Genomic DNA, 12,507 nt, shown 5'->3' with positions numbered 1-12,507 from the left:
ACGGGGTTGAGACTCAATAGCATAAGTGCAAAATATTGTTTCAATCTTAAAAACTTTGTGTAGATAGTGACCTGCTGTACATATCCTTGCTTTTTTGTTTAACTTGATACTTTAGAGGTGTATCTATATTAATACATATGGCTCTGGTTTATTCATTTAACTGCAGTATTGCATTCCATAATGGTATTTCTATAAGCAAATAATTGAAGATAGAAACATAACATTGATAAAAATAGATATAAAGATAATATATGGCTAACAACCATTGTGTGCTAAGTCTCCTCAGTCATGTCCAACTCTTTGTGATCCTATGGACTATAGCACACCAGACTCCTCTGTCCATGGGATTCTCCGGGCAAGAATACTGGAGTGGGTTGCCATGCCCTTCTCCATGCATCTTCCCAACACAGGCATTGAATTTACATCTCCTGCAGCTCCTGCAATGCAGGCAGATTTTTTACTGTCTGACCAATTAGATGAAAGGAAAATATTCCCAAAAGCTGTTGCTTCCTTCATTCAACACAGATTCATTGGGATCCCACCATGTCCCAGGCATTGTGCTTGACAAAAAGAATAGGAAACCAAATTTGACCTGTTCCCTGCTCTCTACTTGTTGACACATACACAATTAGATAAACAATTTGCATCAGGGTAATAAGCCCTATGATAGAATTATGACTCGTGTGCTATAGATGCACAGAGCTTGATAAATACAGAAATAACTACAGAGCAATTTCAGTTATAGGAATAGATTTTAAATTTCTAAATAAATAAAATACAAATGGAATACAGTAGCGTGGTTAAAAATAATACAATACTGAAAACTACTTATTTAAAGAATGTAAAATGTTTCAACATTTAAAAAAAAACTGTAAGCATAACAAGTTAAATGAGAAAAAGCATGGATTAAGTGGAATTATGTCCAAAGGCATTTGATAAAAGCTGACATTCAGCAGCTTTTTCTAATAAAAACTTGAAGTAAAGCAGGCTTATGAGGATTCCATCTTAACATTATAAAGATTAGTTAGCAAAAACTGAAAGCAAACATCATGTTAAGTAATAAATTGTTAAGTACATTTCTATTTAAACCAGGAGTAAGATACCACTAGTAGTCACTTCTTTTTTGGACATGTTAAATAGCTGACTCATTTGAAAAGACCCTGATGTTGGGAAAGATTGAAGGTAGGAGGAGAAGGGGATGACATAGGATGAGATGGTTAGATGGCATCACCGACTCAATGGACATGAGTTTGGGTACAGCAAGTTTGTTGGGTTTTTAATCATTTTTTATTGAGGTGTGGTTAATTTACAACATTGTGTTAGGTCAAGTATACAGCAAAGTAACTCTATCTTATATATGTGTGTGTATATTTTTCAGATTATTTTCCACCATAGTTTATTATAAGATATTGAATATAGTTTACTATACAGTAGGTTCTTATTTATGTTTCAAATTTCTATGTCCATGTGTCTTTCTATTTCATAAATAAGTTCATTTATATCATTTTTAGATTCCACATATAAGCAATAACACATGATGTTTGTCTTTCTCTGTCTGACTCACTTCACTCGGTATGATAATATCTAGGTCCATCCATGGTGCTGCAAGTGGCATTATTTCATTACTTTTTATAGTTAAGCAGTATTCTTTGCATGTACATATGCCACATCTTCATCCATTCTTCTACTGATGGCCATTTAGGTTGCTTCCATGTCTTAGCTATTGTGAAGAGGGATGCTATAAACATTGGGATGCATACATCTTTCTGAATTAGAGTTTTCTCCAGGAGTGGAATTGCTGGATCATATGGCAACTTTATTTTTATTGTTTTAAGGAACCTCCCTACTGTTCTCCATAGTAGTTGTACCAATTTACATTCCCACAAACAGTGTGGGAGTGTCCCCTTTCTCCACACCCTCTCTGCTGCTAAGTTGCTTCAGTCATGTCCAACTCGGTGCGACCCCATAGGCGGCAGCCCACCAGGGTTCCCCTCCCCTGGGATTCTCCAGGCAAGAATACTAGAGTGGGTTGCCATTTCCTTCTCCAATGCATGAAAGTGAAAAGTGAAAGTGAAGTCGCTCAGTCATGTCCGACTCTTCAGGACCCCATGGACTGCAGCCCACCAGGCTCCTCCGTCCATGGGATTTTCCAGGCAAGAGTACTGGAGTGGGGTACCATTGCCTTCTCCGATACCCTCTCTAGTGTTTATTATTTGTAGACTTTATAATTATGACCATTCTGACTGGTGTGAGGTCATGCCCCATTGCAGTTTGATTTGCATTTCTCTAATGATTAATGATGTTGAGTACCTTTTCATGTTATCTGTTGGCAAGTAAGGCAGATATCAGGAGGTCAATATTGTTCTTACTGAACTAATTACTGGCCCTAGCAGCACCTTTCATCTTCAAAGAGCCCACAAGTAATAATTAACCAAAGGACTCATTCCCTAAAATTAGACACCCATAAAATTGCTAGAAGGAGTCAGATGGAGGAGACAGTTGAAAGAAGTAACCTGGGAAAGCTCTAAGCAAATTCTTTTATCTGTTAAAACACACACACACACACACACATATGCAGGTTATCTCAAGTAATAGAGGTATTAGTTTAAAATATTTGTGGTGATAAAAAGATGATGAAATATGAAAGAAATACAAGAGCTTTAGTACATTTGGGGCCTTATTATTGAAATTGTTTGCTGGGAAGATCATAGCCAGCTCTAAAGGTTCTTCTTTGACAAATGTGCAAAGACAATTCGATGGAGGAAGGATTTTCTTTTTAACACATGGTTCTGGGACAATTGAATGTTCCTAAGCAAAAGAAATGAGCCTCAACACATACCTTATACAAAAATTAACTTACAATGCATCATCGACCTAACTGTAAGGTGGAAATCTATAAAACTTCAAAAAGAAAACAGGAGAAAATCTATGTGAACTTGCATTTCCATGTTGAAAGCAATCTGTGAAAAAAAAATGATAAATTGGACTTTGTAAAATTAAAAATATTTGCTTTTTTTTTTTTTACAGACAACTGTTAATAGAATGAAAAGACAAGTCAAATCTGGGTGTAAGTCACATATTTTGTAAGGTTTCAAATCCAAAAGATATAAAGAACACTTAAGCTCAATGATACGAAAATAAATAACCCAATGTAAAAATGGACAAAATATCTGAACACTTTGACAAGAAAGAGATATGGGTGGCATATAAGTATTTGAAAAGATGTTCAGTTGCATTTGTCATTAGAGAAATGCTAGTGAAAACCACAATCAGATACCACGACATACTTAATAGAATGGTTAAAATTCAAAAGCAGACAATACCAAATGCTGGCGTGAATGCAGAACAATAAGAATGCACATTCACTGCTGGTGGGAATACAGACACTTTGGAAAACAATTTGGCAGTTTCTTATAAAGTTAAACAAAAATTTACCATGCAAGCCAGTAAATTGATTTCTAGGTATTTCCTCAAGCGAATTAAAAATTTGTATTCACACAAAACCTATGTATATTCAACTATGAGTGTTCATAGCAGCTTTTTGATACTCACCAAAATCTGGAACCAACCAAAATGTTTCTTGATAGGTAAATGGAAAAACAAATGATGATACATCCATACAACGAAATACTATTCTGTAATTAAAAGGAGTGGGCTACTGAGTCATGTAACATGCATGAATATTAAATGAGTTTTTTTTAATATTTTTATCTATTTCTTTGGCTTCACCAAGTCTTTCTTACTTGTGGCATGTGGGGTCTTCTGCTGCATCATACAAGCTCTCAGTTACAGCATGCAGACTCATATTTATGGCATGCATATGTGCTAAGTCACTTCAGTTGTGTCCAATTCTTTGCAAGACTATAGACTGTAGCCTGCAAGGCTCCTCTGTCCAAGGGATTCTCCAGGCAAGAATACTGAAGTGGGTCACCATGCCCTCCTCCAGGGGATCTGCTTGACCCAAGGATCGAATCCACTTCTCTTGTTTCCTGCATTGGTAGGTGGGTTCTTTACCACTAAAATGCATTTTACTAAATGCATTTACCCCTTAAATGCATTTTTCTAAATGAATAAAACTAGACCCAACAGTCTACACATTGTGTAATTTCATTCATATGACATTCTTGAAAGGGCAAAACTATAAGGATGGAAAACAGATTAATGGTTGCCAAGAGGGAATGGCTTATCACAAAGGGGCCATGTAAGGGAAGTTTTAAAGTGATAGAAGTGTTCTGTATGGTAGTAAGGGGTTGGATACATGCATTTGTAAAAATTCATAGAAATACACATCACAAAGAACAAATTATACTGTGTGCAAATGAAAAGAAAATCATGATGGATCCAGGATCCCAGCCTGGAACTAATGAATCTAACTGTATTGCACAGGTGAAGATTACCATATATCTTCACTTTGTTGAAGGGGGTCAGGGGGCAGAGGAGCTGACCAAAGTAACTTTGGGAAATGGTGTTTTGACTGGAAACTGTAAAGCAAAAGATAAAAAACTGTATGTAAATATAGTACTCTAGTTGATAAACAGCTTCTCAAAGGAGTCCATGTTAACAATTATGAACCTACCTTGTATATGTACTAAAGTTGAAAAAATGAGTAAAGCATAAATAAATGATAGGTAATAGAAGATAGGTTTCTCACTGTCAGAGGCAGAAGTGACAAATAAACATAGGGAAAATGCCAGACTGAATCCTGTAGTGCTCAATTAGAGTTGGAGACAGTATGAACTTATATTTAGTTTAATATACACAGATAGAGAAATATAGAAATATTATAAATATGTGTCTATACTTAGATCAGTATATAGTAACATGTTTTCTGGCTCTGTCTGCTGAGGAGATCAAAGGGTGGTGACACTTCAATAGCAAACAGCATACCCAGCACCAACATCGTAGCTTCTAAATACCATTTTCCACTTAAAGGTATCAGAGCTCCTTGGAGGGACGGCTGAGTCTAGGACTGAAACAGGAAAAATACAAGATAAGCCTGGAGCATTTTGTAGCCATCAAGTACAGAAATGCTCAAATAACAAAAGAATGGCTTCACAACAATGTGAATGTACTTGATACCACTAAGTTTTACACTTAAAAACGCTTAAGATGGTAAATTTTAGGTTATTTGTATTTTAACACACACACAAAAGCCTGTCAAAGGGATGCAGAAGCCAGCCCAAAAGCGGTCCCAATTAGCAAAGCTGAAACAATTTGAACAACAAAATATACCATTTTGCTTTCCTACCAGCATTGAATAACATGGTATTGGATTATAGTCAAAGGATATAATAAAATATACATGAGCCTAATCATTTTATATGAGTAAAATGATTAAATAAATAAATAGGAGAGAAAAGTCAAAATTTCTTATAGCAGAATTCCAGATTATTTCTGTATATTCCCCCATCTAGGAGGTGGAACTTAAGGGTAAGCTAGACTTAGTAACTTGCTTCTAGGGGAAAGAGAAATATAGTAACTTCACTATTAAGGCAGATAGCATCTTAACAAAAGGATCAAAGTTAACATCACCAGTAATGTCATGCTATAGTGAATGATGCAATGATGTAATGCTATGATGTAATTAAAAGGGCACTTCACCTCTTAGTCTTGCTCCCCAAATTCCATAAACCAAGTCTAATCATGAAAACAGCATTGCTGTTGTTCAGTTGCTAAGTTGTGTGAGACTCTTTGAGACCCCATGGACTATAGCACTTCAGGTTCCATGTCTTCCACTGTTTCCTGGAGTTTGCTCAAGAAAACATTAGAGACACCAAATGCTTGTATATTTTGCAAAGTACCTGACTAATACTCTTTTTTTTTTTTTTTTTTTGCTGCACTGGGTCTTAATTGTGGCGTGTGGACTATCATCTTTACTTCAGCATGAAGAATCTTTAGTTGTGGCACTAGGAGTCTTAGTTGCAGCACATGGGATCTAGTTTCATGACCAGGGATCAAACTTGGGCCCCCTGCATTGAGAGTGTGGAGTCTTAGCCACCGGACCACCAGCAGGTCCCTGACCAGTGTTCTTTGAAACTGTCAAAGGCAAAGACCTCATGGAATTTACATTCTCATATGCAAATAAGCATACATTGAGAGAAGGTCTCTGCTTATATTTCTTAGCTCCCAGTGCCCAAAGAGAAAATCTATTGACCAAGCTAGTCACTATCAACTGTTGTTTGTTTTTTGGGGGTAGGGAGGTGGGTGGGTGGAGGCAGAGCTTTTCTTAATAGCCATCCCACACGTTATTGGTTAGTTGCAGGTGTTGGTTGCTGATAAGTCAGGGGGTCCCCTCTACTCCAGTTAGCTATGACTGGGGTTCTAAGGCATATAACATGACCCCTCCTGAGGTCTGCTCCCTCAGCAAAACAATCCAGTTCAGGAAAGGGTATAGATGAAGGAGGCCCTGCTCTTTGACTATGCAGAGTGGTTGCCCTCCAAATGCCCTAGGAGCCAAACTTTCCCAGAGTAGTCTGGAGGCAAAAAATATTAGGCTGTACTAGCCAATATGTTACAAATATCCCTTCTATCATGAACTAGTTATTTATGGAAACTCAGAATTAATGAAACCCAGAATAGACACACAAAATTGCATCTCAGATGCTTTTTCTTCCAGAAAAATAGATTTCATCTTATTTGATTTCTTTTAGTCTGTAGATATTTGCTTTTGTCGGGCTTTATTTTTCTGTTGCCTGGGATGTTTCAAAATACCAACTTGCCTGCAGCAGATTCCTACTTCAACTGAGACTGATTTGGACAATAATCTCCCAAGCGTTCCCTTCTATCATGACATGAATTTATATTAGCTTTGGCAACATCCTTGGGATTTTATTCTTTGCCCTCTGAACATACTTCCCCAAGTAAAAGAGGACAATGAATGGCACTAGGAAAATAGGAGCAATGGTTACCACATATTCTCAGGTCCAAATCGGGTGAGCCTTGCACCTCACCCTCTACCAGTTGCCACTAGAGAAATAACCCAGGGTTTGATGAGGCACAAACAGGAACAGCAGAGGTAACTTATTAACTGGTCCTGAAAAGGAAAGGTTTGGAAACTCTTCATCACACACATTCAAATCAACGAACATTACTACCATGTTCCCAACACTCAAACAAGAACTGGGAATCTAAAAGGGAAAAATATGATCCTCAGTCTGAGTGAATAGGCTTTAAATGGTGGAAGACAGTGTGGTGGTGGGGGTGTGATGATGCTACCAGAAATGAAGGAAGTAACTATTCCAGGAACTCAGGACAAGGAGAGAGTCATATTGAATTTAAGGGTAAATAAGTGACATTTGAGATGGGTCTTAAGGGATTAGTTGGAATTTTTTGAAATAGAAAATGTGGAAAATAGCATCTCAGATGTATGGATGAGCTTGAGTAAAGTCAAGAAGGTAAAACACTAAATGGTCTGTATGGGAAATAGCAGGTAGTCACTCGTAGCGCTGAGACACATTATAGCTCTAAGGAAGGGTGGAAGTTGCTCATGGGCTACCTTGGGTCTACAGCCAGGGCTCTGCAAACCATGGCATCATGCTGGACGTCTGGGAAACAAAAATTTTGACCATTGAACACAGCAATGACTTATGACCTCACCACGAAGAGGATTTTAATTGCCAAGCAGAACAAGAAAATAATCATCAAATCCAGTTCTTATACTTACTCCATTGTGTTAGTTTCATTAATTTGCTGAATTAACTGACAAACTCTCTGTAGAATATTAGGAACACAGAGCTGATTCCCCTACCTTTCCCATCCTTGAGGAGCCTAATAACTGGAGATTTCATTTATTTATGTATGTACTGGGTTTCCTAAAAACCTGGTATTGGTCTATTGACAGCAAAGAAAGAAATATTATTTTTGATTTTTTAATTTTAAATACTTTTGTTACAAAAGCAGTCCATGAGCATTTTAGAATGTAGAACCAGCCAAAACAAAAAAGCAAACACCTCTGTCACTGCTCAGGGATCACCGCTGTTACCCTTGGTTGGTATCATGCCACATTGTTATATGCATATTATATATTAACATGTATTTTATTTACAAAAATGTTTTCATATTGTTTATAGGCATATTCTGTCTTATAACCTGTTTTTTTCAGTCATTAATTTCCACTTTTCCATGACAGTAAATGCTTTTCTTCAAACAGTATTCACATTTTCCCAATTAAGCCCAAAATGTCCTTTACAGAAGATTTCTTCAAATCAGCCCCCAACTCAACACCTTTCACTGCATCTCCTGGTTATTTCCTTCATATCTCTTAACCCAGCATAAACCCTTTCTTTTTAAAAAAATTTTTATTACTTTGTTTTGGCTGTGCTGGGTCTTCATTGCTGTGTGCAGGCTTTCTCTAGTTGCTGCGAACAGGGGTTACTCTCTAGTTGCAGCGCACAGGCTTATCATTACAGTGGCTTCTGTTCTTGTGGAGCATGGGCTTCTTCTGGAGCATGTGGTCATGGGGGCTTCCGTAGTTGTGGCGCATGGGCTTAATTGCCGGAAGGCATGTGGAATCTTCCTGGACCAGGGATGGAACCCATGTCCCCTGCATTGGCAGGTGGATTTGTAACCACTGGACCGTCAGTGAAGTCTTAAACCTTTTCTTCTTATTCTGACTTGATGAAAAGAACTGGCTAACTGTTCTAAAGAATAGCCAGTCTCTTTCTTTTTTTCTTTCTTTCTTTCTTTTTTTTTTGCGTGCTGGCTTCCTTGTGAAGTCATTTTACTTGTTCTTCTATCCTCTGTATTCCTGTAAACAGAAACAGGAAGATCTAACTAGAGGCGTGAGAGGAGCAAGTAAACCTTTTGGGCTGGAATACTTCATGGGTACTTCACGTTGCTTCATATTAGAATACATTTGTTCTGATATCTGGTTCATCTTCCGTCGCTGATGGAATTGGCCCGTGGGCAGTAACTGGGGATTTGGGGGGCGTGGGGGAAGGGATAAAAGGTGGAACCGAATAGGAAAAGTGTGACTACAACTACCTAAAGGAAGTGGAATGGGGAACCCAGCCGGCAGTGCAACGCTAAGGTCATCCAACTGGGTTTCCCACACTGGCATCGCTCAGGTTGTGACAGACTGATATTTTCACAATGAGGGAAGGCAAAAAACAAAAACAAAAAGAGAACTTTGATGGGTCCTCCATGACTCTCTAGGACAGGTGTTTTATAAAGGGAACATTTTCTTTTATAAAACTGAGCGGAGCTGGGCGGACGCGGTAGCCCGCTCACGGAGAGCCACTACCAGGATCCTCAGTATAACCCGGAGACATGACCTACAAGTTCAGAAACCCTACGAATAGGGAGCTCCCTGTGATTGCATCGGGCAATCTTTTCTTTTCAGCAGGAGCCTCTTTCCGGCCTCTGGCCACCAGGGGGAGCTACAGTCGAGCAACTGTTCTTTAGGAACAGCGGGAACGCGTCTAGATGAATCTTGACAAGCCCAGGGACCCGTAGCAAGGTATCGAGGCCGGATGAACCGTATTTCTGCTCTCTCGCGAGCATAAGTAGGCCTCACCCCGCCCTCCGCTCCAGGCTTCCCTACTTCCCCGCCCGCGTGGCGCCTCAGACCCCTCCCGGTGGCTCGCGGCAGGTGGCGCTGTCTGCGGCGTCGCAGCGGCCCTGGCTGCCGCGGTGACCATCTCCCAGCGGGCAGTGCGGCCCGGCTCTCCGGCGGCAGCGAGTGCCACGTCCCAAGTGTTACGCGGAGGAGCGGAGCGGACGGCGCGCGGGAGGCGGGGAGCAGCGCGGAACCCAGCCCGACCACACTGATCGCCCGCCGCCATGGGCTCCTCGCAGAGCGTCGAGATCCCAGGCGGGGGCACAGAAGGCTACCACGTCCTGCGGGTAAGGGCTTCGACAGCGGCCCGGGGGCGGCGGGCGGGAGGCGGGGCCCGGGTGCGGGGAGGCGGAGGCCCCGACAGACTTCATCCCGGGGCAGCCAGGCCCGACCCCGCGAAGGAGCGGCGGTCGAGGGCGCATCATCGTTGGACAAGGCCGGCTCGGGAGGCCGCTCTCATCCTGCCTCCCTGGAGCGCCCGGGTTCCGCCGCTTTGGGAGGACGGGCTGGAAACCGAGGAGGCAGCAGGCGACTTGGCCGGGGGTAGCGCAGGCGAGAGGGTAACCCTGCCTCCTTTTTCTCTTCGCGGCCTTCTCAGCCCCCTCCCCTTTATTCTTAGCTCTCAAAGTTGGGGGGTGGGGGGTTCGGAGGGGATGGGAGGAGCAGTCTGCAAAAGAGGTAATGGTGAAGGTAGCATTTGAATTCTCCGAGAAAAGGAAACCTGGAACCCGCAGACTAGAGGCGGGGAGTGAGAAGGCTAGTGTTAATTCACCTCAGCGCTGTCTGGATGGCCGGAAAAGCCAGTTAGGCAACGAAACGAATTGCCTCGAAATAGGTTTAACGGACTTAAACCTACTTGAGTTTCACTGGATTTCTCTCTCTCCTGTGTCGCTGTTGACCTTCCCAACCCTCCTCTTCCACATTTCTTGGCGGGGGCAACTTCCGTTCTCCTTTTTCCTAAGGCCGCTCAGGGTGTAGTGGATTTTAAGATTTAGATCCACAGTGTAAAAGGTAATGGAAAGGAACTTAAAAAAAATCCAAGTAAGTATAGGAAAGCAAGTTCAGTCACCAGGATGCAGAGAAACATTATTTCGAAAGGCGTTTTCTCAGCCCCAGCTATGAGCAGCCTGGATTGTACAGAGCTGATCCTTTCCTCAAGGAATTGGGAGTCCTTTCCACAAGGAAGTGGCAGTGTTGGTTGTGTGCTGTGACACCTGCGTGAGTGATAACATGATGGACTGTTAACAAAGTGGCCCCAATCCGTGGTGCTATTTCAGGACAAAATAGAGTGTAAATGGGTCTCAGCTCCTCAGCTCCTCCCAGGCAAGAGCATTTTCACTGAAAGTGGGAAAGTGCACCTCCTAGTGCTGCGCTCATCTTCTGCCTTGGGTCCCATGTTTCAGGTGAGAGAACATTTCTTAAACTAAATTAGCAGACATCTGCTTAATGGCGCTGTGATCAATAACCTGTCTGATCTTCAGGATTATCACAGCTAGTTGTCCCTCCATTCTGCTAAAAATTCCTCTTGAAGCCACACTCTGGGTCGGAAAGGATAATTTTCCCAGAAAATAAAGGGAATCTATATATAAATCATAATACCTTCCTGTTCCATTTAGCTAAGCCAATCCCCAGGTGCCACACTGATGGGGGACATGGAAGGAGAATTGTCAGGTCCCAGATGTGAAGTGGAAGTTAGTGGCAGTATTTTTCTTTGTATTCTCTGGTTTGATTCCTACCTCTCTGCTGTGGGGTGTGTTATCCAGTATTAGGTGCTGATTGTGGTCATGAATCCCCAATGATAATGTTTTCTAGGTAAGGCACGGTATTAATGAGTGTTAAAAGTCTGTATGAAAGCTGTACACATAAAAAGAATACCAATTCGGTGGCTTGTTATTGACTGCGTCGAATGTTAAACGATTTGGACTGTTTTTTGTTTTGTTTTGTTTTTTAGATAGGTGTACCTCAGTAAATCACTCATATTCAGTCTGCAGATGCAGAATTATTAGGGACAACCTTAGTTTCCAGTCCACATCTGGAGCATAAATGTTGCAAAAGATGAAGTAATTCTTCTTTCATTTGAGTTTTATTAGAGGGAGCTTTAAAAATAGTAATGATCATCTACTTTAGGAGTATTTTTTTAATGTTTCAGAGTTCCTAACTCACTCTGCCCCATTCTGTAATTGGTTTCTTTATCTTTGTTTTTAGAGGAAAGTAAAGTACTATGTTAAATCTCAAAATATAAAAATCTTATTTTCATTTGTTATTGCCTAAATTATGGTTGTATATTCTATCTCTGGGTTAGTGAGCTTGTAAATCAGAGTAAATATGGCAGGATAATCATGGAATAAAATCACCCATGTTTAATAAGTTCTAGAATGGTTTAATTAAAAACTAGTTTTCTTTAATAATTCTTTGGCTGTTTCTTTGCTAGTGATAAAAGTTCGTGTAAGTATGTTTTGAAATACCAGTTTATAATGCACACATATTCACTGCTAGTTATTATGTTATTTTTAAATTGTATTCCTGCAATTCACAGATTGAACTTTCTGTTTTTTCCATTATTTTTCTATATCCGTTGTTAGATTCTGCTTTAAAAAAGTACTTAGGAGACAACTTTGAAATGATTCCAGATTTTCTCCTATGAATAATTTACTTTTTATCTATTATGTATTTATGTATTAATGCACATTTTCATGTTGTGATCATATTACATAGCCAACTCTCCATACTTAACCTAGAAGTGACCGATATAGTTTATGTATCCTTTCAAAAGTGTTTTATGCAAGTAAAACAATCCACATCCCATCCCCAACTTTTAACTCTGCTTTCTTTTGTAACTGTTAGAATCACGTGATACATACTGTTAGACACCCTGGTCTTCTTAATTGGGAAAAGCATCTTCTCTGTCCTTCCCTAGCAGCACACAAAGATTGGCTTCTCACTTTCTCTTA

The 12,507-nt window shown here is 40.3% G+C and overlaps 1 protein-coding gene across 1 annotated transcript in view; it reads left to right on the top strand.

Annotated features, from left to right (window-relative positions):
* Positions 1 to 9,639: 9,639 nt before the first annotated feature.
* The window catches only part of GORASP2 (golgi reassembly stacking protein 2), a 28,885-nt gene continuing 26,017 nt past the window's right edge, over positions 9,640 to 12,507 (top strand). Inside the window, exon 1 of the mRNA XM_020900510.2 lies at positions 9,640 to 9,843. Within this exon, the coding sequence (XP_020756169.2) occupies positions 9,781 to 9,843 (63 nt within the window). The 5' untranslated portion in view covers positions 9,640 to 9,780. The remainder of the gene's footprint in view (positions 9,844 to 12,507) is intronic.

The sequence above is a fragment of the Odocoileus virginianus genome, chromosome 13, assembly GCF_023699985.2.
Source record: "Odocoileus virginianus isolate 20LAN1187 ecotype Illinois chromosome 13, Ovbor_1.2, whole genome shotgun sequence".
Classification (NCBI taxonomy): domain Eukaryota; kingdom Metazoa; phylum Chordata; class Mammalia; order Artiodactyla; family Cervidae; genus Odocoileus; species Odocoileus virginianus.
The sequence above is the reverse complement of the archived record's forward strand: the minus strand, read 5'-3'. Positions and strand labels throughout refer to the sequence as shown.